At 38.7% G+C, this 23,940-nt stretch overlaps 1 protein-coding gene across 1 annotated transcript in view; it reads right to left on the reverse strand.

Annotated features, from left to right (window-relative positions):
* The window catches only part of FSIP1 (fibrous sheath interacting protein 1), a 206,603-nt gene that overhangs the window by 163,739 nt on the left and 18,924 nt on the right, over positions 1–23,940 (reverse strand). The window contains exon 5 of the mRNA XM_068535378.1: positions 11,221–11,314. Within this exon, the coding sequence (XP_068391479.1) occupies positions 11,221–11,314 (94 nt within the window). The remainder of the gene's footprint in view (positions 1–11,220; positions 11,315–23,940) is intronic.

The following is a 23,940-nucleotide window of genomic DNA, read 5'->3' on the forward strand; positions in this document are numbered from 1 at the left end:
TTCATCTGGGGGAAAAAAAATCTCCCTTGAGAGATCAAGGGCCAGACCTTGAAAGACTGAGCACAATTTTTTTATTAACTTTTTTTTATTGAATGAAAGACTCTTTCAATCTTATAGTGCTTTACAATTTTCAAAAGTTTTTGAGCACAATTTTTAACAAGAGTCTTAAAAGAGGAAGATTGCAGGATTGATTTAAGTTGCTTCCTGCCACCTAGGGAAGATAGCCCATCCCAGACAATGGGAAGGACCTAGAAGAACATCAGAGGGGATGAGTTTGCAGAAGACACAAGTGACACACACGTGAGGCTGCTCCCTGGCACTCATCCCATTGGAGGTGAAATCTTGGAGTTGGATAGAGATCACCAAAGAGAATGGGAAAACCAGAGCCCTGTGGGCTCTGCCTCACTGCATACCTGGAACTTGGGAGGAGACTCCACACACAGTGCTCCACACCTACCCTTGACAGCTCCAAAGCAGCAATGGCAGTGTGGCATATTTAGAGGAAGACAGGGCCTAATATATTCACCTTTTCTTTCTCCCTCTCTCTCTCTCCTCCCGACCCCAACACACACACACAGAGAAACATATGACACACAATGGCATGGCTGGCCTGTGGCACAGAAGAGAACCAGAAGTTCTCACTTGCCCCGATTAGGTAGAAACAGACCTCTTCCCACTGCACATCATGACACCAACCAAAAATGCACACATCCGAATGTCCCCTACAATTAAGAACCACCCTATTAGACTACAGAGAAAATTTCAATAAACTCAAAATATCAAAACAATGCCCACAGTGTTATAGATTTCCACATTGGCTTTTAAAACAGAGGGCTTAAAAAAAATCCTGGAGAACAAGGGAAAAGCACCATTGTCTAATTAACTATAAGGTCAATGAAGAAATAAGAGTACGATAACAACCTGTAGAGAATAATGATGATACCATACACCAAAGAATGTAGTACAGAGCTAAATCTATATGCAGAAACAAATTCATAGCAATGGTGCTTTTATCATATTGTTATGGACTGAACTGTAACCCCCCTAAATTCATACGTTGAAGCCCTAACCCCCAGTGTGGCTGTATTTTAAGGAGGTAATTAAAGTTAAATGAGGTTATTAGGTGGGGTACTAATCCGATAGAACTGGTATCCTTACAAGAAGAGGAAGAGGCACCAGAGATATCTTCACCCCACTCCTCCTCTTCCCTTGTGCACAGAGAAAAGGTCATGTGAGGACACAGTGAGAACGTGGCCGTCTGTAAGCCAGGAAGAGAGACCTCCCCCAAAAACGAATTTTCCAGTACCTTGATCTTAGACTTCTAGCCTCCAAAACTGTAAGAAAATAAGTTTCTGCTGTTTAAGCCACCCAGGCTGTGGTATTTTTTTTATGGCAGCCCTAGCAGACACATATTTTAAGAGAAAGTAAAATGAGCTTAACTAGTTTAACTGAAGAAGCTAGAGAAAACAATAACAAGTTCAAGAAAAGAAAGAAAGGTAATTGCTAGAATTAGCAAAGAAATTCAAAACTGGTTCACAAAGGTATAAAAAGAAAAATCCTCAAGTATAATTTTAAAAAGAGAAAACACTCACTGTAATCAAGATAGCATGGTATTGGCAAAAGAACAGCCACATAGATCACTGCAACAGAATAGAGGGTTCAGAAATAGACCTGCAAAAATATAGTCAACTAATCTTTAGCAAAAGAGCAAAACAATTGAATAGAGAGAGGATAATCTCTTAAACAAATGGTGCTGGAACAACTGGATGTCCATATGCAAAAAATAAAAAAAGAATAACATAGATACAGACCTTATACTTTTCACAAAAAGTAAATCAAACTGGATTATAAACCTAAATGTATAATGCACAACTATAAAACTTCTAAAAGAAAACACAGGATAAAAATCTATATGAGCTTCAATTTAGTGATGAGTTTTTGTATATAACACCACAAGCACGATCCATGAAAGAAAAAATTGGTAAGTTAAGCTTATTAAAATTTAAAACATCTGCTCTGCAAAAGATACTGTTAAGAGAAGGAAATTACAAGCCACAGGCTGGGAGAAAATATTTGCAAAACACATATCTGAGAAAGGAGATGTATCCAAAATATACAAAGAACTCTTAAAACTCAACAAGAAAACAACCAATATAATTTTTTTAAATGGGCAAAAGATCTAAACAGACAACTCAGTAAAGAAAATATACATATCACAAACAAGCACCTGAAAAGATACTCAACATGTTTTGTCATTAGGGAAATGTAAATGCAAATTAAAACAACAATGAGATATCAATATATACCTATTAGAATGGCTAAAATCCAAAAAACTGACAATACCAATTGCTGGCAAGGATGCAGAACAATAGGAACTTTCATTTTTGCTGGTGGGAATATGAAATAGTACGGCCATTTTGGAAGACAGGCAGTTTCTTACAAAGTTAAACACTTATTGTATGATCCAGCAATCCTGCTCCTATATATTTACCCCCCCAAAATGGAAATTTTATGTCCACACCAAAATTTGCACACTAATGTTTAAAGCAGCTTTATTCATAACCATCAAAAACTGGAAGCAATCAAGATATCTTTCAATAGATGAAGGGAAAAACAAACAGTGGTATATCCATAGAATGAAATATTTAGTAACACAAAGAAATCAGCCATCAAGTCACAAAAACACATGAATGAATCTTAACTGTATATTGCTAAGTTAAAGAACTCACTCTGAAAAAGGCTACATATGGAATGATTCCAACTATACAACATTTGGAAAAGGCAAAACTAGAGAGACAGTAAAAAAATCAGTGGTGGCTAGAGGTTTGGGGGAAGAAGGGAGACCTTTGTTTGTTTTGTTTGTTTGTTTGTTTTAACATCTTTACAGGAGTATAATTGCTTTACAATGGTGTGTTAGTTTCTGCTTTATAACAAAGTGAGTCAGCTATACATATACATATATCTCCATATCTCTTCCCTCTTGCATCTCCCTCCCTCCCACCCTTGCTATCCCACCCCTCTAGGTGGTCACAATGCACCGAGCTGATCTCCCTGTGCTATGCGGCTGCTTTCCACTAGCTATCTGTTTTACATTTGGTAGTGTATATATGTCCATGCCACTCTCTCACTTTGTCCCAGCTTACCCTTCCCACTCCCCGTGTCCTCAAGTCCATTCTCTAGTAGATCTGCGTCTTTATTCCCGTCCTGCCCCTAGGTTCTTCATGACCATTCTTTTTTTTTTTTTAGATTCCATATATATGTGTTAGCATACTGTATTTGTTTTTCTCTTTCTGACTTACTTCACTCTGTATGACAGACTCTAGGTCCATCCACCTCACTACAGATAACTCAATTTCGTTTCTTTTTATGGCGGAGTAATATTCCATTGTATGTATGTGCCACATCTTCTTTATCCATTCATCCAGACAGGGGATCTTTAAGCGTGGTAAAACTATTCTGTATTATACTGTAACAGTGGTTACACGACACTGTACATTTTTGGAAACCTATAACTTCACAGCACAGAGAGTGAACCTTAATGTATGCAATTTTCAAAAGATTATTTAGGATGTCACAGAATCCCAGGATAAAATACGGAATTTGATCAAACAATCTAACTGTGTTATCAATGTATGAAATAATTTCACTGAAGGGGGTGAAGGGAAAAATGCTCACTTTAAGTAACTGTGGAAATGAGTAGAGTCTGCAAGACTAAAGGCAACAGAAACTGCACGTGAGCTCTGTACTCCGGTTGATGAGGTTATGTCCTGTGGGGTACAGGTAAGCAATTCTGATATCACTACACACATACAGTAGAACTGAACAATTAAGTAAATGGATGGCCTACGATGAGAGCCAGGTTTTTCACTGTTGGAGTGGTGGTTACAGATAAGCAAGAGAAAAGGCTAGAATGATCCATGGGGTAATAAAGTCAGAGACATAAGTATGAACCTATGTTTAGCCTGATACCGATACAGATGGTTACACATAGAAATATCTATAGATAAGTGTGTAACAGGTTAGCATACACACAAATACTTCCTTTCTCAGAAGGCCTAGACTCAACAACTCCCCAATAACAGCAAGCACACCTAGCATCCAGATCTGCTTTCTAGTATCATTCTCCAATAAGAGGAACCAGCTGATTGGAGAAATGGCTGATTCTAGGACTCAGGGAAGAAACATAGAAGATGAGTCTGAAGCCAGAAAGTGAGGAAGTGCTCACAACAACAGCAAAACAAAACTCACAATGGAGGAAATATGACAAAAGGACACAAGAGTCAACTGAACAAGCTCCCAATGGTCAAAGCTGTAAAATTTTGAGCAATAATATAATCCAAAGTATAAACAAATATCCACAAGTCAATAGCGAAATAAATAAATAAATAAATACGGAGACTAGATGAATCTCCCATGCGGAATAATTCACAATGGGACTTCCCTGGTGGTCCAGTGGTTAAGAATCCGCCTTCCAATGCAGGGGACAGGGGTTCAATCCCTGGTCAGGGAACTAAGATCCCACATGCCGCGGGGCAACTAAGCTTGCGTGCCGCAACTACTGAGCCCGCGCCACAGCTAGAGAAGCCCACGAGCCACAACGAAGACCCAGAGCAGCCAAATTTTAAAAATAAATAAAATTTAAAAATAAAAAGAAAGAATAATTCACAATAACTTATGTAAATACTCTGCCATCAAGGAAGTGATGCATAACTCCCCACTCCTTAAGTATGGGCTGCGCATAGTAACTTTCTTCTGAAGAAGACAGTACGGAAAAGGTGAACTATTGGGAAAATTTACAGTGGAGAAACCTGACAAATACTTCCTCAGCCAGGTGATCAAAGTTAACACCAACAGTGATAAGTTATATTGATAGTATGATGGGATGTAATGAAAATGGCACTTTAACTCTATGGTCTTCCTCCCAGGAACATACAATACAAATCTAATCATGTGAAAACCATGACATAAGTCATAACTGCTGGAAATTCTACAAAATACCTGACCAGTACTCCTCAAAACTGCCAAGGTCATCAAAGACAAGGGAAGTCTGAGAAAGTGCGTAGCCAAGAGTAGCTTAAGGAGACATGAGTAAACGTAATGTGGTATACTGGATGGGATCTTGGAACAGGAAAAGGACACTAGGTGAAAACTAAAAGCCTGAATAAAGTATGGACTTTAGTTAATAATAATGTATCAATATTGGTTCATTAACTGTAACAAATGTACCATACTAATCTTAATAAAAGGGAAACTCGTTGCAGGTATATGGAAAATCTCTGTACTTTCTTCATATTTTTCCTGTAAATCTAAAACTGTGCTAAAATTAAAAATTAACTTTACAAAAATTCCAGATTAAAAAGAGAAACAAACAACAAAATTAGAAATTAGAAATGGGACATATAAACAATAAGAAGGAGAATTATCATTTTTAAATGCTATATGAAGTTTTATTAGTAAAATTTTAAATCTCAGTGAAATGGATACTTTAAAATCTCAGTGACATGGACATATTGCCAAAATTGACTCCAGAAGACTAGTAAACTGTAATACAATAGTAAATATGAAAGAAGCTGAGAAAAGAATCAGAGAATTGCCTCCAAGAAATTATTTGAACCAGATGGTTTTTCCAGTGAAATCTTTCAAATTTTTAGGGAACAGATAATCCCCATGTTATATAAACTGTTTCAAAGCATAGAAATAAATGGACAGCTAGCCCCATTCATTTTATGAAGCTAACATAGACTGACAAAGCATACACACAACCACCACCAACCCCACCTCTACCTGCTACACCATGACATACATGCACATGGGCGCACGCACACACACACACACACACACACACACACACAGTTAATTTCACTTATAAATACAGATGCAAAAATTCTGAATAAATTCAGCCATTCAAATCTGGTACTAAATTAAAATAATAATCCTCCATAACCAAGAAATACACTGACCTCGGAATAAAAGACTAACTTAGTATTTAAATCTATTAATTTTGAAACATTAAATAAGTTTGTCAAGAAGAAAAAGCTTTACAATACTTTAAATAGATATTGAAATACATTGAATAAATTTCAACACTATGTCCTTATAAAGTTCTCAGAATAGGAATAAGTGTTGAAAATTAATATTATTTCCAGGTGATCATAAACTAACAAGACTGAAAGCAAACAACTAAAGATAATTAGAATAAATAAAATAATTATCACTGAGGGCCAGAGGAGATCTATGTCCCAACTCAAACGGTCAGGCAGAGAGAGGGCAAATCACCCCCCGCTCTACATTTTAGTTCTATTCAAGCCTTCAAAGGATTGGATGATGCCCACCCACAATCAGGACAGTATTCACTTCACTCAGTCTACCAATTCAAATGCTAGTCTCTTCCAGAAACACCCTCACAGATACAGCCAGAAATAATGCTTAACCAGACATCTGGGCATCCTGTGATCCAGTCAAATTGACACATACAATTAGCCATCACAAAGACTGGATGGATGATGAAACCATTAACCAAGATAGCGAAAATATACAAAAGAAGAAATAGGTTTCAACCATGGGAAATAAGGAGGGGGAGAGGAGAACCAGCAGGAAATAATGAGTCCAGTAAAAAAAAAAAAAAAAAAAAAAGTTACTATTCTATGAGTGGTCAACTGTGTCAGATGCGACAGAGATATCAAATAGGATGAAAATTGGGAGGATGTCGCTAGGTTTAGAATTTAGGAGGACCACTGATGAAGTAGGTTCTGTAGTGTGATAGGAGAAAATACAGTTGGGAAGTAAATGGAAGTTGACCAAGTAGCACTAGTAGGTGTGGACTATTCTCTCAAGGAGTCTGACCTTCAAGGAGAGGAGGGAAACCGAATGGTACCCATTTGGGAGTAGGGTGAAGAACCGAGGGAGGAGGTTTTATTTGTATGTTTGGTTGGTTTGATGGCTCTTTGATTCTGTTTTAGGGCCAGAACATTTAAGCCTGGTTAGCTGAAGGGAAGGACCCAGAGGAGACAAGAGAGATGAAGCTCTAGGTAAGAGACAGAAAAATTGATGGATCAGGAGGCAGGAGCGGAGTGAAAGGGATGGGACATTATTGACTTTGGCCTTGGAGAAGAAGAGCACCTGCCCTCCATCTAAAGGAAGAGGGAAGAGGGTAGAGGAGCACAGTCAGAGTGCAATTTGGAGACAGAAAGCAAGAATGTGGAAGGGACTCCCAACCAGTTGGTGCATTTTCTCTGAACCCTAAGACTGCCAGGGTAAAGGACTTGCGTGAGAGGATGGGAGGTTAAATACACAGTAACAATTTGGAAGAGCCACTTCGGAGAATGTAAGAGAAATTGCTAAGCAATACTGAGAATATAACAGAGGTTAAAAACCAAAAATCCTTAGCTGTACCAGTCAGCACAATTATGTGATTTTCTCCCCAAGTCCTCTGCAAATCAGAGCAGAAAGAGACTACCAAATTTTCTTGGAATATTTAATCTTAACATGCAAGAGCAGAAGCAACATTTTCCTGAATTTCACAGAAAATCATTTTGAAAGAAGTATTTGCAAATTTTGAGAAATCTGATTGATTAAAGTGCCACTGTTTTGTGCTTACATGTACTTATACATTGGAGCTGTAAACACAAGGGCAAAAGTGACAAAGGCAAAAAAGAATAACCTCTATCCAAAACACTGATAACAAGCAATCCTATCACTAGATATATTTGTCTCAGAGAGTAGTGAATTCTATCTCTATCCATCAGATAAATGCTAAAAACTAAGGGAAAACTCCTGCTATGGTAAATGATTTTCACATTTCTCTAGAAAAGCTTTAAAGTGATCCCTCAAAAATGTGGTGAGACAGACTTTTAAAACACTTCTGAAATCTCTAGCAATTGCAATACTGTCCACTTTGAAACCTCAGTACTTGAGGATATTATCTCTGGTTTATAAAGTCAAAATGTGGTTTAAAAAGAAATCAATTTAATGTGGTGTTTATCTTTCTCTTAGAGTCAACACCCCATTTATGTTTAGTTCCTATAAATAAAACTAAATACACAACAAGTATCCTTTCTTTTTTCTTGCTATTGTTTATTTGTGATGTTATAAAGGTACTATAACATCCCCAAAGGACGCATTTTGTGTTTAGGGGGTGGGAAAACAGGTTGGAAATTGCCATTCTGCCACTAGCCCAAAGTCCCTTGAGTTACTCTTAAGAAAGAAGTTAAGGAAATGACTGGGAGAAATAAAGAAGAATACTCATCCTAAGATTTCTCCCTTTGTTTAAAGGGGAAAAATAAGAACAGCAAAAAGTAGGTTTGGGTATTTATAGATTTGTGTTTAAAGTTCAAGTCCAAATAAGCCTGGCTCTAAATTCTTCAAGAGATGCTTTTAAAGTACTATTTTAACTAGATGCCGCCACCTACTGGACAGTTTACAAGGACTTTTGAGCGTTCCTGGGAACAAAGAAAAAAATGATCATGGAGGAAAAGAGAGCAAAAGATTTCTGTTTTCATAATAAGCCTTATAAGAAACACTTTACTTTAAAATTTATGGCTATCCATAGGCTTGATCAAAATAATTTTTTAATTTTTAAAATTTTTACATTTTTAATTAAGAGGAGTAGTTGAAGTTCAGTGAATAACCTGGGAAAGAAACTAATCTCAGGACGGAACAGATATAAGCAGTGTCACACCATTTCATGATATGCGGCTATGTTGTAATATTAGAAATATGAGACTATCAAAAATCAGTGCTAGGTGGTAAAATTGGACTCTTTCATTTCTATGCATTTCTTTTATACATTTCTTTCATACTTGCTAATAACACATTTCATAAACTGAAGATTCCAAAAGTTACCTCTTTTGGAATAAGGTAATAATTATGTTATGTCAAATGTAAAACAAAATGTATAATTAGGCTAATAATGTAGTTTATAGTAAATGCTATCTCTTTTGGGTTTTAAGATTTTTAAAGACCAGATATATGTGACTGCTGACATGCCTAGGATGTGAAGAGCCAGCAAGACACTCCATTAAGGAACCCATCTTCTATGAAAGGCCAGCCACCAAAAAAGTCTAATTAAATCTGAAGAACCAGGAGTACAATAGTGTTGTCTCTTCATTCTGGTGAACTAGTCAAGTGTGAGCTAATCAAGACAGACGGCAGCAAGAATGAAGGGCGACAGACCCTTGATTTACCCAAAAGCATCTTTGATCCCCATTTCCTTTCACACTGACCCTACTCTCACATCTTATCTGCTCTGCACACGATAAACACTGCCAGTACACAATAACTGACTAAGAATTCGAAATCTAAAAATTGAAACTCTGACATGGTAATGTTTAAAACAATGACTCTCTCTGGCCATAGCTTCCAAGCCTCTGGTAACTCCAGCTTTCAGATCATGAAGTCTAGCAAGTTTCCATGTTAGAATATTAGTACTAATCTAGTATGACTGTAAATGTCTACAGGGGCTACAGTAGTCACGTGACTCCAGAGATACAACGGTGAGCTCCATGGATTTAACCAAATGGACCTGCCATGGGCTTTTAAAATTAAATGTATCTGATAGTTCAGATTTGTTCGTGAAGAAAGGCCAGCTGAAAACAAGTCTTGCCCTCTAAGGCTGAAAGTTCACTCAGTAGTGAACTCTGTGACCAAAAAGGCTAATGTCAAAAGGCCACCATGGATCCCTTTACAGAGTGGCCTGTTTTACAGTCCTTGCTCCAGAGTCAAGCACAGCAAGTGTGGCCTCTTAGAAATGCCTCAGTGGTGAAATCAGCATTTAGCTCCTGCATTCTAAAATACAGATGCTGAACGGCAAAGGAAACCATCAACAAAACGAAAAGACAACCTACAGACTAGGAGAACATATCTGCAAATAATGTGACCAACAAGGGCTTAATTTCCAAAATAAACGAATAGCTCATACAACTCAATAACAAAAAAACAAACAAACCAATCAAAAAATGGGCAGAAGACCTAAATAGACATTTCTCTGAAGAAGACATACAGATGGCCAATAGGCAAATGAAAAGATGCTCCGCATAGCTAATTATTAGGAAAATGCAAATCAAAACCACAACAAGGTATCACCTCACACCATTCAGAATGGCCATCATCAAAAAGTCTACAAATAATAAATGCTGGAGAGGGTGTGGAGAAAAGGGAACTCTCCTACACTGTTGGTGGGGATGTAAATTGGTGCAGCCACTATGGAGAACAGTATGGAGGTTCCTTAAAAAACTAAAAACAGAGCTACCATATGATCCAGCAATCCCACTCCTGGGACCCCTACTTAGAGCCAGTCTAATGCCCAAGCAATACTATATGACCATTTAGATGATGTTGGTTAAAGGATTTCAAAAGTGTGCTGCCAAAAAATCCAACTCTTCCCAATCACTAAAACATTCATTACTAAGTAAGTAAGTTAAAATAAGTTATATGATGCCACAGCACTTCTGTAGAAGAAGAAAAAGAAAGAAAAGAAGGAAGAAGGAAAAGAAGAAGGAAGAGGAGGAGGCGAATCACAAATATACAGTTGACCCTTGAACAACATATGTTTGAATTGCACAGGTTCACTTATACACGGATATTTTTCAATAAATGCGTACTATAGTACTACACAATCCTTGGTTGGTTGAATCCATGGATGCAGAACTGCAGGTACAGAGGGCCAACTATAAAGTTACACCTGGATTTTCAACTGCACAGGGGCAGTGCCCCTAACCACCATGTTGTTCAAGGGTCAGCTGTTACATACACACAAGTGGGGGAAGTAGAAACACATGCACAGAATTAACTGGCTGGTCTCATAAACCAGGACTATGAGAGAACAGGGAAAGGACAAATCAGTAATGGATTTTTATGAAAGGTTGCAGAGGCCTGAGTGAGACACCTCATGGGACAATCACAGGCAGTTAGGGGACTGCACAAACTGGGTGTGTAGAGGCATCAAAGAGTCACAGGAAGTAAAGGCAAAGACACACTTTGTCTATTTCCTGATTTTTCACTGCCCTGTCCTCCTCACCCTTGAGCAGACACAAACACTAGAAGACTCTGAAACATACCTAACTTCAGAGTAGTTCCATATAGTCCTATCCAACGTGATCATTTCCTCTAAAGAAGAATTAAACTCACAAAGAAAAAGAAAAGATAACTGAATTGGGACTTTTACTTTAATCCAAATATTCTATGACTCTGAGATAAAAATAAAGATGAATCAATTTTACTCACCAACAGTTTCTTCTGATGCAGCAGTCAAAGCTAGAAAGTTTTTTGTACTTTCCATCTCCTCATTACTTTGTAAAGCTTCATCATTTTTTGCAGACTAATAAAAGAGAAATAAAAGTTTAAACATGGGAAAAGAAGGCAACTATATTCATCGATATTTTTTAAAATTCCAACATGGTTTCCAATCCTGTACATACAAACAAGAAAGTCAGATCATTTTTATTCCTTTAATTAGGGAATCTGTTAATGTTTCCTGTTCCCTCAAAATTCTGTCAATGAGTATTCCCAGATAGAGTTGGACTATGTCTATCATTATATGATAATTACCTTGCTTAAAGTTCCTTAAGTTTCTGTTTAATGTTTCTATAACTAATGAGTAACCTAAAGATACACCATCAAATTACAGTTTCAGATATTTCAAAATTGATACTGTATTTTATTATGATTCCAGTTATAATTTATATTTCCAAGCAAGTAAAAATTTGCTTTGAGATCCAACAGAAATAAGTGACAGACTAACTTTTCCTGCTAAAATTTACACAAATTATTTCTCTAACTTTAAGCACTGAATTTTTTAAAATAAATTTATTTATTTTATTTATTTATTTTTGGCTGCATTGGGTCTTCGTTGCTGTGCATGGGCTTTCTCAACCCGGGGCCACTCTTCGTTGCGGTGCACGGGCTTCTCATTGTGGTGGCTTCTCTTTGTTGCGGAGCATGTGCTCTAAGCTCGTGGGCTTCAGTAGTTGTCGCTCATGGGCTCCACAGCACAGGCTCAGTGGTTGTGGCACATGGGCTTAGTTGCTCAACGGCATGTGGGATCTTCTGGGACCAGGGCTAGAACCCATGTCCCCTGCATTGGCAGGCGTATTCTTAACCACTGCGCCACCAGGGAAGCCGCAGCACTGCATTTTATATACTGCTTTTTTCCATCCCAGTGGTCTTCCTGGGAACCTTGTAAAAATGTATTCTTAATCACTTTATTATCAATTCATATCATTGCCTGGGAAATTTCCTAGGAAGTCAGTCAACTAAACAAGGAAGAATTTTTCAAAAACAGCCAATCTGAAAGTAGGCATACAGGGAACTTTCCTCAATATAATGAAGGCCATATATGACAAACCCACAGCCAACATCATCCTCAATGGTGAAAAACTGAAACAATTCCCACTAAGATCAGGAACAAGACAAGGTTGCCCACTGTCACCACTATTATTCAACATTGTTTTGGAAGCTTTAGCCACAACAATCAGAGAAGAAAAACAAATAAAAAGAATCCAAATCGGAAAAGAAGAAGTAAAGCAGTCACTGTTTGCAGATGACATGATACTATACATAGAGAATCCTAAAGATGCTACCAGAAAACTACTAGAGCTAATCAATGAATTTGGTAAAGTAGCAGCATACAAAACTAATGCACAGAAATCTCTTGCATTCCTATACATTAATGATGAAAAATCTGAAAATGAAATTAAGGAAACACTCCCATTTACCACTGCAACAAAAAGAATAAAATATCTAGGAATAAACCTACCTAAGGAGACAAAAAACCTGTATGCAGAAAACTATAAGACACTGAGGAAAGAAATTAAAGATGATACAAGTAGAGGGAGAGATATACCATATTCTTGCATTGGAAGAATCAACATTGTGAAAATGACTATACTACCCAAAGCAATCTACAGATTCAATGCAATACCTATCAAACTACCACTAGCATTTTTCACAGAACTAGAACAAAAAATTGCACAATTTTTATGGAAACACAAAAGACCCCAAACAGCCAAAGCAATCTTGAGAAAGAAAAAACGAGCTGGAGGAATCAGGCTCCCTGACTTCAGATTATACTACAAAGCTACAGTCATCAAGACAGTATGGTACTGGCACAAAAACAGAAATATAGATCAATGGAACAGGATCGAAAACCCAGAGATAAACCCACGCACACGTGGTCACCTTATTTTTGATAAAGGAGGCAAGAATATACAATGGAGAAAAGACAGCCCCTTCAATAAGTGGTGCTGGGAAAACTGGACAGCTACACGTAAAAGAATGAAATTAGAACACTCCCTAACACCATACACAAAAATAAACTCAAAATGGATTAAAGACCTAAATGTATGCCAGACACTATCAAACTCTTAGAGGAAAACATAGGCAGAACACTGTATGACATAAATCACAGCAAGATCCTTTTTGACCCACCTCCTAGAGAAATGGAAATAAAAACAAAAATAAACAAATGGGACCTAATTAAACTTAAAAGCTTTTGAACAGCAAAGAAAACCATAAGCAAGACGAAAAGACAACCCACAGACTGGGAGAAAATATTTGCAAATGAAGCAATGACAAATATAACCTCCAAAATTTACAAGCAGCACATGCAGCTCAATATCAAAAAAACAAAAAACCCAATCCAAAAATGGGCAGAAGCGGGGTCTGGGCAAGATGGCGGAAGAGTAAGACGCGGAGATCACCTTCCTTCCCACAGATACAGTAGAAATACATCTACACGTGGATCTGCTCCTACAGAACACCCACTGAATGCTGGCAGAAGACGTCAGACCTCCCAAAAGGCAAGAAACTCCCCACGTACTTGGGTAGGGCAAAAGAAAAAAGAAATAACACAGACAAAAGAATAGGGACGGGACCCGCACCAGTGGGAGGGAGCTGGGAAGGAGGAAAGGTTTCCACACACTAGGAAGCCCTTTCGCGGGCGGAGACTGCAGGTGGTGGAGGGGGGAAGCTTTGGAGCCACGGAGGACAGCGCAGCCACAGGGGTGCGGAGGGCAAAGCAGAGAGATTCCCGCACAGAGGATAGGTGCTGAGCAGCACTCACCAGCCCAAGAGGCTTGTCTGCTCACCGGCCTGGGCGGGCGGGGGCTGGGAGCTGAGGCTTGGACTTCGGTCGGATCGCAGGGAGAGGACTGGGGTTGGCACGAACACAGCCTGAAGGGGTTAGCGCACCACAGCTAGCCGGGAGGGAGTCCAGGAAAAAGTCTGCAGCTGCCGAAGAGGCAAGAGACTTTTTCTTGCCTCTTTGTTTCGCGGAGCACAAGGAGAGGGGATTCAGAGCGCCGCCTAAACGAGCTCCAGAGACGGGTGCGAGCCGCGGCTATCAGCGCAGACCCCAGAGACAGACATGAGACGCTAAAGGCTGCTGCTGCCGCCACCAAGAAGCCTGTGTGTGAGCGCAGGTCACTATCCACACCGTCCCTCCCCGGAGCCTGTGCAGCCCACCACTGCCAGGGTCCCGTGATCCAGGGACAACTTCCCCAGGAGAATGCACGGCGCGCCTCAGGCTGCTGCAACGTCACACCGGCCTCTGCCACCGCAGGCTCGCCCCGCATCCGTACCCCTCCCTCCCCCCAACCTGAGTGAGCCAGAGCCCCTGAATCAGCTGCTCCTTTAACCCAGTCCTGTGTGAGTGAAGAACAGACGCCCTCAGGCGACCTACACGCAGAGGCGGGTCCAAATCCAAAGCTGAACCCCGGGAGCTGTGCGAACAAAGAAGAGAAAGGGAAATCTCTCCCAGCAGCCTCAGGAGCAGCAGATTAAAGCTCCACAAACAACTTGATGTACCTCCATCTGTTGAATACCTGAATAGACAACAAATCATCCCAAATTCAGGAGGTGGACTTTGGGAGCAGGATATATTAATTTCTCCCCTTTTCCTTTTTTTGTGAGTGTATATGTGTATGCTTCTGGGTGAGATTTTGTCTGTATAGCTTTGCCTTCACCATTTGTGCCAGGGTTCGGTCCGTCCGTTTTTTTGTTTTGTTTTGTTCTGTTTTGTTTTTTACTTAAAAATTTTTTTCTTAATAAATTTTTTCTTAATAATTTTTTCCTTATTTTTTATTTTAAAAAATTAAAAAATTTTTTTCTTAATAATTTTTTTCTTATTTTAAAAAATTAAAAATTTTTTATTCTTAATAAATTATTTTCTTAATAATTTTTTCTTATTTTTTATTATAAAAAATTAATAAATTTATTTTTTAAAATTTAAAAAAATATTTTTCTTAATAAATTTTTTAATAATTTCTTTTCTTACTTTTTATTATAATAGCTTTATTTTATTTTATTTTATTTTACTTTATCCTCTTTCTTTCCCTTTTTCTATTTTTTCTCCCTTTTATTCCGAGCTGTGTGGATGAAAGGCTCTTGGTGCTCCAGCCAGGCATCAGGGCTGTGCCTCTGAGGTGGGAGAGCCAACTTCAGGACACTGGTCCACAAGAGACCTCCCAGCTCCACGTAATACCAAATGGCGAAAATCTCTCAGAGATCTCCATCTCAATATCAAGACCCAGCTTCACTCAACGACCAGCAAGCTACAGTGCTGGACACCCTATGCCAAACAACTAGCAAGACAGGAACACAGCACCATCCATTAGCAGAGAGGCTGCCTAAAATCATAATAAGGCCACAGAAACCCCAAAACACACCACCAGACGTGGATGTGCCCACCAAAAAGACAAGATCCAGCCTCATCCACCAGAACACAGGCACTAGTCCCCTCCACCAGGAAGCCTACACAACCCTCTGAACCAACCTTAGCCACTGGGGACAGATACCAAAAACAACGGCAACTACGAACCTGCAGCCTGTGAAAAGGAGACCCCAAACACAGTAAGATAAGCAAAATGAGACGACAGAAAAACACACAGCAGATGAAGGAGCAGGGTCAAAACACACCAGACTTAACAAATGAAGAGGAAATAGGCAGTCTACCTGAAAAAGAATTCAGAATAATGATAGTAAAGATGATCCAAAATCTTGGAAATAGAATAGACAAAATGCAAGAAACATTTCACAAGGACGTAGAAGAACTAAAGAGGAACCAAGCAACGATGAAAAACACAATAAATGAAATTAAAAATACTCTAGAAGGGATCAATAGCAGAATAACTGAGGCAGAAGAACAGATAAGTGACCTGGAAGATAAAATGGAAATAACTACTGCAGAGCAGAATAAAGAAAAAAGAATGAAAAGAACTGAGGACAGTCTCAGAGACCTCTGGGACAACATTAAACGCACCAACATTCGAATTATAGGGGTCCCAGAAGAAGAAGAGAAAATGAAAGGGACTGAGAAAATATTTGAAGAGATTATAGTTGAAAACTTCCCTAATATGGGAAAGGAAGTAGTTAATCAAGTCCTGGAAGCACAGAGAGTCCCATACAGGATAAATCCAAGGAGAAACACGCCAAGACACATATTAATCAAACTATCAAAAATTAAATATAAAGAAAACATATTAAAAGCAGCAAGGGAAAAACAACAAATAACACACAAGGGAATCCCCATAAGGTTAACATCTGATCTTTCAGCAGAAACTCTGCAAGCCAGAAGGGAGTGGCAGGATATACTTAAAGTGATGAAGGAGAAAAACCTACAACCAAGATTACTCTACCCAGCAAGGATCTCATTCAGATGTGATGGAGAAATTAAAACCTTTACAGACAAGCAAAAGCTGAGAGAGTTCAGCACCACCAAACCAGCTTTACAACAAATGCTAAAGGAACTTCTCTAGGCAAGAAACACAAGAGAAGGAAAACACCTACAATAACAAACCCAAAACATTTAAGAAAATGGGAATGGGAACATACATATCGATTATTACCTTAAATGTAAATGGATTAAATGCTCCCACCAAAAGACACAGACTGGCTGAGAGGATACAAAAACAAGACCCATATATATGCTGTCTACAAGAGACCCACTTCAGACTTAGGGACACATACAGACTGAAAGTGAGGGGATGGAAAAAGATATTCCATGCAAATGGAAATCAAAGAACGCTGGAGAAGCAATTCTCATATCAGACAAAATAGACTTTAAAATAAAGACTATTACAAGAGACAAAGAAGGACACTATATAATGATCAAGGGATCGAACCAAGAAGAAGGTATAACAATTGTAAATATTTATGCACCCAACATAGGAGGACCTCAATACATAAGGCAAATACTAACAGCCATAAAAGGGGAAATCGACAGTAACACAATCATAGTAGGGGACTTTAACACCCCACTTTCACCAATGGACAAAAATGGGCAGAAGACCTAAATAGATATTTCTCCAAAGAGGACATACAGATGGCCAACAAACACATGAAAGAATGTTGAACATCATTAATCATTAGATAAATGCAAATCAAAACTACAATGAGATATCATCTCACACCAGTCAGAATGGCCATCAACAAAAAATCTACAAACAATAAATGCTGGAGAGGGTGTGGAGAAAAGGGAACCCTCTTGCACTGTTGGTGGGAATGTAAATTGATACAGCCACTATGGAGAACAGTATGGAGGTTCCTTAAAAAACTAAAAATAGAATTACCATATGACCCAGCAATCCCACTACTGAGCATATACCCAGAGAAAACCATAATTCAAAAAGACACATGCACCCCAATGTTCACTGCAGCTCTATTTACAACAGCCAGGACATGGAAGCAACCTAAGTGTCCATCGACAGATGAATGGATAAAGAAGATGTGGCACATATATACAATGGAATATTACTCAGCCATAAAAAGAAACGAAATTGAGTTATTTGTAGTGAGGTGGAGGACCTAGAGTCTGTCATACAGAGTGAAGTAAGTCAGAAAGAGAAAAACAAATACCGTATGCTAATACATATATATGGAATCCAAAAAAACAAAAAAAAAATGGTCATGAAGAACCTAGGGGCAGGACGGGAATAAAGACGCAGACCTACTAGAGAATGGACTTGAGGACACGGGGAGGGGGAAGGGTAAGCTGGAACAAAGTGAGAGAGTGGCATGGACATACATACACTACCAGACGTAAAATAGATAGCTAGTGGGAAGCAGCCGCATAGCACAGAGAGATCAGCTTGGTGCTTTGTGACCACCTAGAGGGGTGGGATAGGAAGGGTGGGAGGGAGGGAGATGCAAGAGGGAAGAGATATGGGGATATATGTATATGTATAGCTGATTCACTTTGTTATAAAGCAGAAACTAACACACCATTGTAAAGCAATTATACTCCAATAAAGATGTTAAGAGAGATTGGTTCAAGATGCGGAGTAGAAGCACGTGCTCTCACTCCCTCTTACAAGAACACCAGAATTACAACTAACTGATGAAAAATCATCAACAGGAAGACACTGGAACTCACCAAAAAGATACCCCACATCCAAAGACAAAGGAGAAGCCACAATGAGATGGTAGGAGGGGCGCAATGACAATAAAATCAAATCCCATAACTGCTGGGTGGGTGACTCACAAACTGGAGAACACTTATACCACAGAAGTCCACCCATGGGAGTGAAGGTTCTGAGCCCCACGTCAGGCGTCCCAATCTGGGGGTCCGGCAACAGAAGGAGGAATTCCTAGACAATCAGACTTTGAAAGATAGTGGGATTTGATTGCAGGACTTTGACAGGACTGGGGGAAACAGAGACTCCACTCTTGGAGGGCACACACAAAGTAGTGTGCTCATCGGGACCCAGGGGAAGGAGTACTGGCCCCATACGAAACTGAACCAGACCTACCTGCTAGTGTTGGAGGGCCTCCTGCAGAGGCGGGGGGGTGGCTGTGTGTCACTGTGAAGACAAGGACACTGACAGCAGAAGTTCTGGGAAGTACTGCTTGGTGTGAGCCCTCACAAAGTCTGCCATTAGGCCCACCAAAGAGCCCAGGTAGCCTCCAGTGTTGGGTCCCCTCAGGCCAAACAACCAACAGGGACGGAACCCAGCCCCACCAATCAGCAGTCAAGCGGATTAAAGTTTTACTGAGATCTGCCCACCAGAGCAACAGTCAGCTCTACCCACCACCAGTCCCTCCCATCAGGAAACTTGCACAAGCCTCTTAGATAGCTCATCCACCAGAGGGCAGACAGCAGAACAAGAAGAACTACAATCCTGAAGCCTGTGGAACAAAAACCACATTCACAGAAAGATAGACAAGATGAAAAGGCAGAGGGCTATGTACCAGATGAAGGAACAAGATAAAACCCCAGAAAAACAACTAAATGAAGTGGAGATAGGCAACCTTCCAGAAAAAGAATTCAGAATAATGATAGTGAAGATGATCCAGGACCTTGGAAAAAGAATGGAGGCAAAGATCGAGAAGATGCAAGAAATGTTTAACAAAGATCTAGAAGAATTAAAGAACAAACAGAGATGAACAACACAATAACTGAAATGAAAACTACACTAGAAGGAATCAATAGCAGAATAACTGAGGCAGAAGAACGGATAAGTTACCTGGAAGACAGAATGGTGGAATTCACTGCTGCGGAACAGAATAAAGAAAAAAGAATGAAAAGAAATGAAGACAGCCTAAGAGACCTGTGGGACAACATTAAATGCAACAACATTCACATTATAGGGGTCCCAGAAGGAGAAGAGAGAGAGAAAAGACCCGAGAAAATATTTGAAGAGATTATAGTTGAAAACTTCCCTAACATGGGAAAGGAAATAGCCACCCAAGTCCAGGAAGCGCAACGAGTCCCATACAGGATAAACCCAAGGAGAAACACGCCAAGACACATAGTAATCAAATTGGCAAAAATTAAAGACAAAGAAAAATTATTGAAAGCAGCAAGGGAAAAACGACAAATAACATACAAGGAAACTCCCATAAGGTTAACAGTTGATTTCTCAGCAGAAACTCTACAAGCCAGAAGGGAGTGGCATGATATACTTAAAGTGATGAAAGGGAAGAACCTACAACCAAGATTACTCGAGCCGGCAAGTATCTCATTCGGATTCGATGGAGAAATCAAAAGCTTTACAGACAAGCAAAAGCTAAGAGGATTCAGCACCACCAAACCAGCTCTACAACAAATGCTAAAGGAACTTCTCTAAGTGGGAAACACAAGAGGAGAAAAGGAAGTACAAAAACAAACCCAAAACCATTAAGAAAATGGTCATAGGAACATAAATATTGATAATTACCTTAAACGTGAATGGATTAAATGCTCCAACCAAAAGACACAGGCTTGCTGAATGGATACAAAAACAAGACCCATATATATGCTGTCTACAAGAGACCCACTTCAGACCTGGGGACACATTCAGACTGAAAGTGAGGAGATGGAAAAAGATATTCCATGCAAATGGAAATCAAAAGAAAGCTGGAGTAGCAACACTCATATCAGATAAAATAGACTTTAAAATACAGAATGTTACAAGAGACAAAGAAGGACACTACACAATGATCAAGGGGTCAATCCAAGAAGAAGACATAACAGTTATAAATATATATGCACCCAACATAGGAGCACCTCAATACATAAGGCAACTGCTAACAGCTCTAAAAGAGGAAATCGACAGTAACACAATAATAGTGGGGGACTTTAACACCTCACTTACACCAATGGACAGATCATCCAAACAGAAAATTAATAAGGAAACCCAAGCTTTAAATGACACAACAGACCACATAAATTTAATTGATATTTATAGGATATTCTGTCCAAAAACCACAGATTAAACTTTCTTCTCAAGTGTGCACGGAACATTCTCCAGGATAGATCACATCTTGGGTCACAAATCAAGCCTCAGTAAATTTAAGAAAACTGAAATCATATCAAGCATCTTTTCTGACCACAACGCTATGAGATTAGAAATCAGTTACAGGGGAAAAAACGTAAAAAGCACAAACACATGGAGGCTAAACAATACGTTACTAAATAACCAAGAGATCAAAGAGGAAAACAAAAAATACCGAGAGAAAAATGACAATGAAAACACGATGATCCAAAACCTATGGGATGCAGCAAAAGCAGTTCTAAGAGGGGAGTTTATAGCTATACAAGTCTACCTCAAGAAACAAGAAAAATCTCAAAGAAAGAATCTAACGTTACACCTAAAGAAACTAGAGAAAGAAGAACAAAACCCAAAGTTAGCAGCAGGAAAGAAAACATAAAGATCAGAGCAGAAATAAATGAAACAGAAACAAAGAAAACAATAGCAAAGATCAATAAAACTAAAAGCTGGTTCTTTGAGAAGATAAACTAAACTGATAAACTATTAGCCAGACTCTTCAAGAAAAATGGGGAGAGGACTCAAATCAATAAAATTAGAAATGAAAAAGGAGAAATCACAACTGACACTGAAGAAATACAAAGGATTATAAGAGATTACTACAAACAACTATATGCCAAAAAAATGGACAACCTGGAAGAAATGGACAAATTCTTAGAAAGGTATAACCTTCCAAGACTGAACCAGGAAGAATTAGAAAATATGAACAGACCAATCACAAGCAATGAAATTGCTTCCAACAAAAATCTTCCAACAAACCAAAGTCTAGAACCAGATGGCTTCACAGGTGAATTCTATCAAACATTTAGAGAAGAGCTAACACCCATCCTTCTCAAACTCTTCCAAAAATTGCAGAGGAAGGAACACTCCCAAACTCATTCTATGAGGCCACCATCACCCTGATACCAAAACCAGAAAAAGATAGTACAAAAAAAGAAAATTACAGACCAATATCACTGATGAATATAGATGCAAAAATCCTCAACAAAATACTAGCAAACAGAATCCAACAACACATTAAAAGGATCATACACCATGATCAAGTGGGATTTATCCCAGGGATGCAAGGATTCTTCAATATACGCAAATCAATCAATGTGATACACCATATTAACAAATTGAAGTATAAAAACCATATGATCATCTCAATAGATGCAGAAAAAGCTTTTGACAAAATTCAACACCCATTTATGATAAAAACTCTCCAGAAAGTGGGCATAGAGCGAACTTACCTCAACATAATAAAGGCCATATATGACAAACCCACAGCAAACATCATTCTCAATGGTGAAAAACTGAAAGCATTTCCTCTAAGATCAGGAACAAGACAAGGATGTCCACTCTCACCACTATTATTCAACATAGTTCTGGAAGTCCTAGCCACAGCAATCAGAGAAGAAAAAGAAATAAAAGAAATACAAAATCGAAAAGAAGAAGTAAAACTGTCACTGTTTGCAGATGACATGAGAATTCATAGAGAATCCTAAAGATGCCACCAGAAAACTACTAGAGCTAATCAATGAATTTGGTAAAGTTGCAGGATACAAAATTAATGCACAGAATTCTCTTGCATTCCTATACACTAATGATGAAAAATCTGAAAGAGAAATTAAGGAAACACTCCCATTTACCACTGCAACAAAAAGAATAAAATACCTAGGAATAAAACTACCTAGGGATACAAAAGGCCTGTATGCAGAAAACTATAAGACACTGTTGAAAGAAATTAAAGATGATACCGACAGATGGAGAAATATTCCATGTTCTTGGATTGGGAGAATCAATATTGTGAAAATCACTATACTACCCAAAGCAATCTACAGATTCAATGCAATCCCTATCAAACTACCAATGGCATTTTTTACAGAACTAGAACAAAAAATCTTAAAATTTGTGTGGAGACACAAAAGACCCCGAATAGCCAAAGCAGTCTGGAGGGAATAAAACGGAGCTGGAGGAATCAGACTCCCTGACTTCAGACTATATTACAAAGCTACAGTAATCAAGACAATATGGTACTGTCACAAAAACAGAAATATAGATCAATGGAACAGGATAGAAAGCCCAGAGATAAACTCACACACCTACGGTCAACTAATCTATGACAAAAGAGGCAAGGATATACAATGGAGAAAAGACAGTCTCTTCAATAAGTGGTGCTGGGAAAACTGGACAGCTACATGTAAAAGAATGAAATTAGAACACTCCCTAACACTATACACAAAAATAAACTCAAAATGGATTAATGACCTAAATGTACACCAGACACTGTCAAACTCTTAGAGGAAAACATAGGAAGAACACTCTTTGACATAAATCACAGCAAGATCTTTTTTGATCCACCTCCTAGAGTAATGGAAATAAAAACAAAAATAAACAAATGGGACCTAATGAAACTTAAAAGCTTTTGCAAAGCAAAGGAAACTACAAACAAGACAAAAAGACAACCCTCAGAATGGGAGAAAATATTTGCAAATGAATCAACAGACAAAGGATTTATCTCCAAAATATATAAACAGCTCATGCAGCTCAATATTAAATAACAAACAACCCAATCAAAAAATGGGCAGAAGACCTAAGTAGACATTTCTCCAGAGGACATACAGATGGCCAACAAACACATGAAAGAATGTTGAACATCATTAATCATTAGATAAATGCAAATCAAAACTACAATGAGATATCATCTCACACCAGTCCGAATGGCCATCATCAGAAAATCTACAAACAACAAATGCTGGAGAGGGTGTGGAGAAAAGGGAACCCTCTTGCACTGTTGGTGGGAATGTAAATTGATACAGCCACTATGGAGAACAGTATGGAGGTTCCTTAAAAAACTAAAAATAGAATTACCATATGACCCAGCAATCCCACTACTGGGCATATACCCAGAGAAAACCATAATTCAAAAAGACACATGAACCCCAATGTTCATTGCTGCGCTATTTACAATAGCCAGGTCATGGAAGCAACCTAAATGCCCATCAACAGACGAATGGATAAAGAAGATGTGGTACATATATGCAATGCAATATGACTCAGCCATAAAAAGGAACGAAATTGGGTCATTTGTAGAGACGTGGATGAATCTAGAGACTGCCATACAGAGTGACGTAAGTCAGAAAGAGAAAAACAAATATTGTATATTAACACATATATGTGGAACCTAGAAAAATGGTACAGATGAACCGGTTTGCAGGGC

This window comes from Eschrichtius robustus, chromosome 1, assembly GCF_028021215.1.
Source record: "Eschrichtius robustus isolate mEscRob2 chromosome 1, mEscRob2.pri, whole genome shotgun sequence".
NCBI lineage: Eukaryota > Metazoa > Chordata > Mammalia > Artiodactyla > Eschrichtiidae > Eschrichtius > Eschrichtius robustus.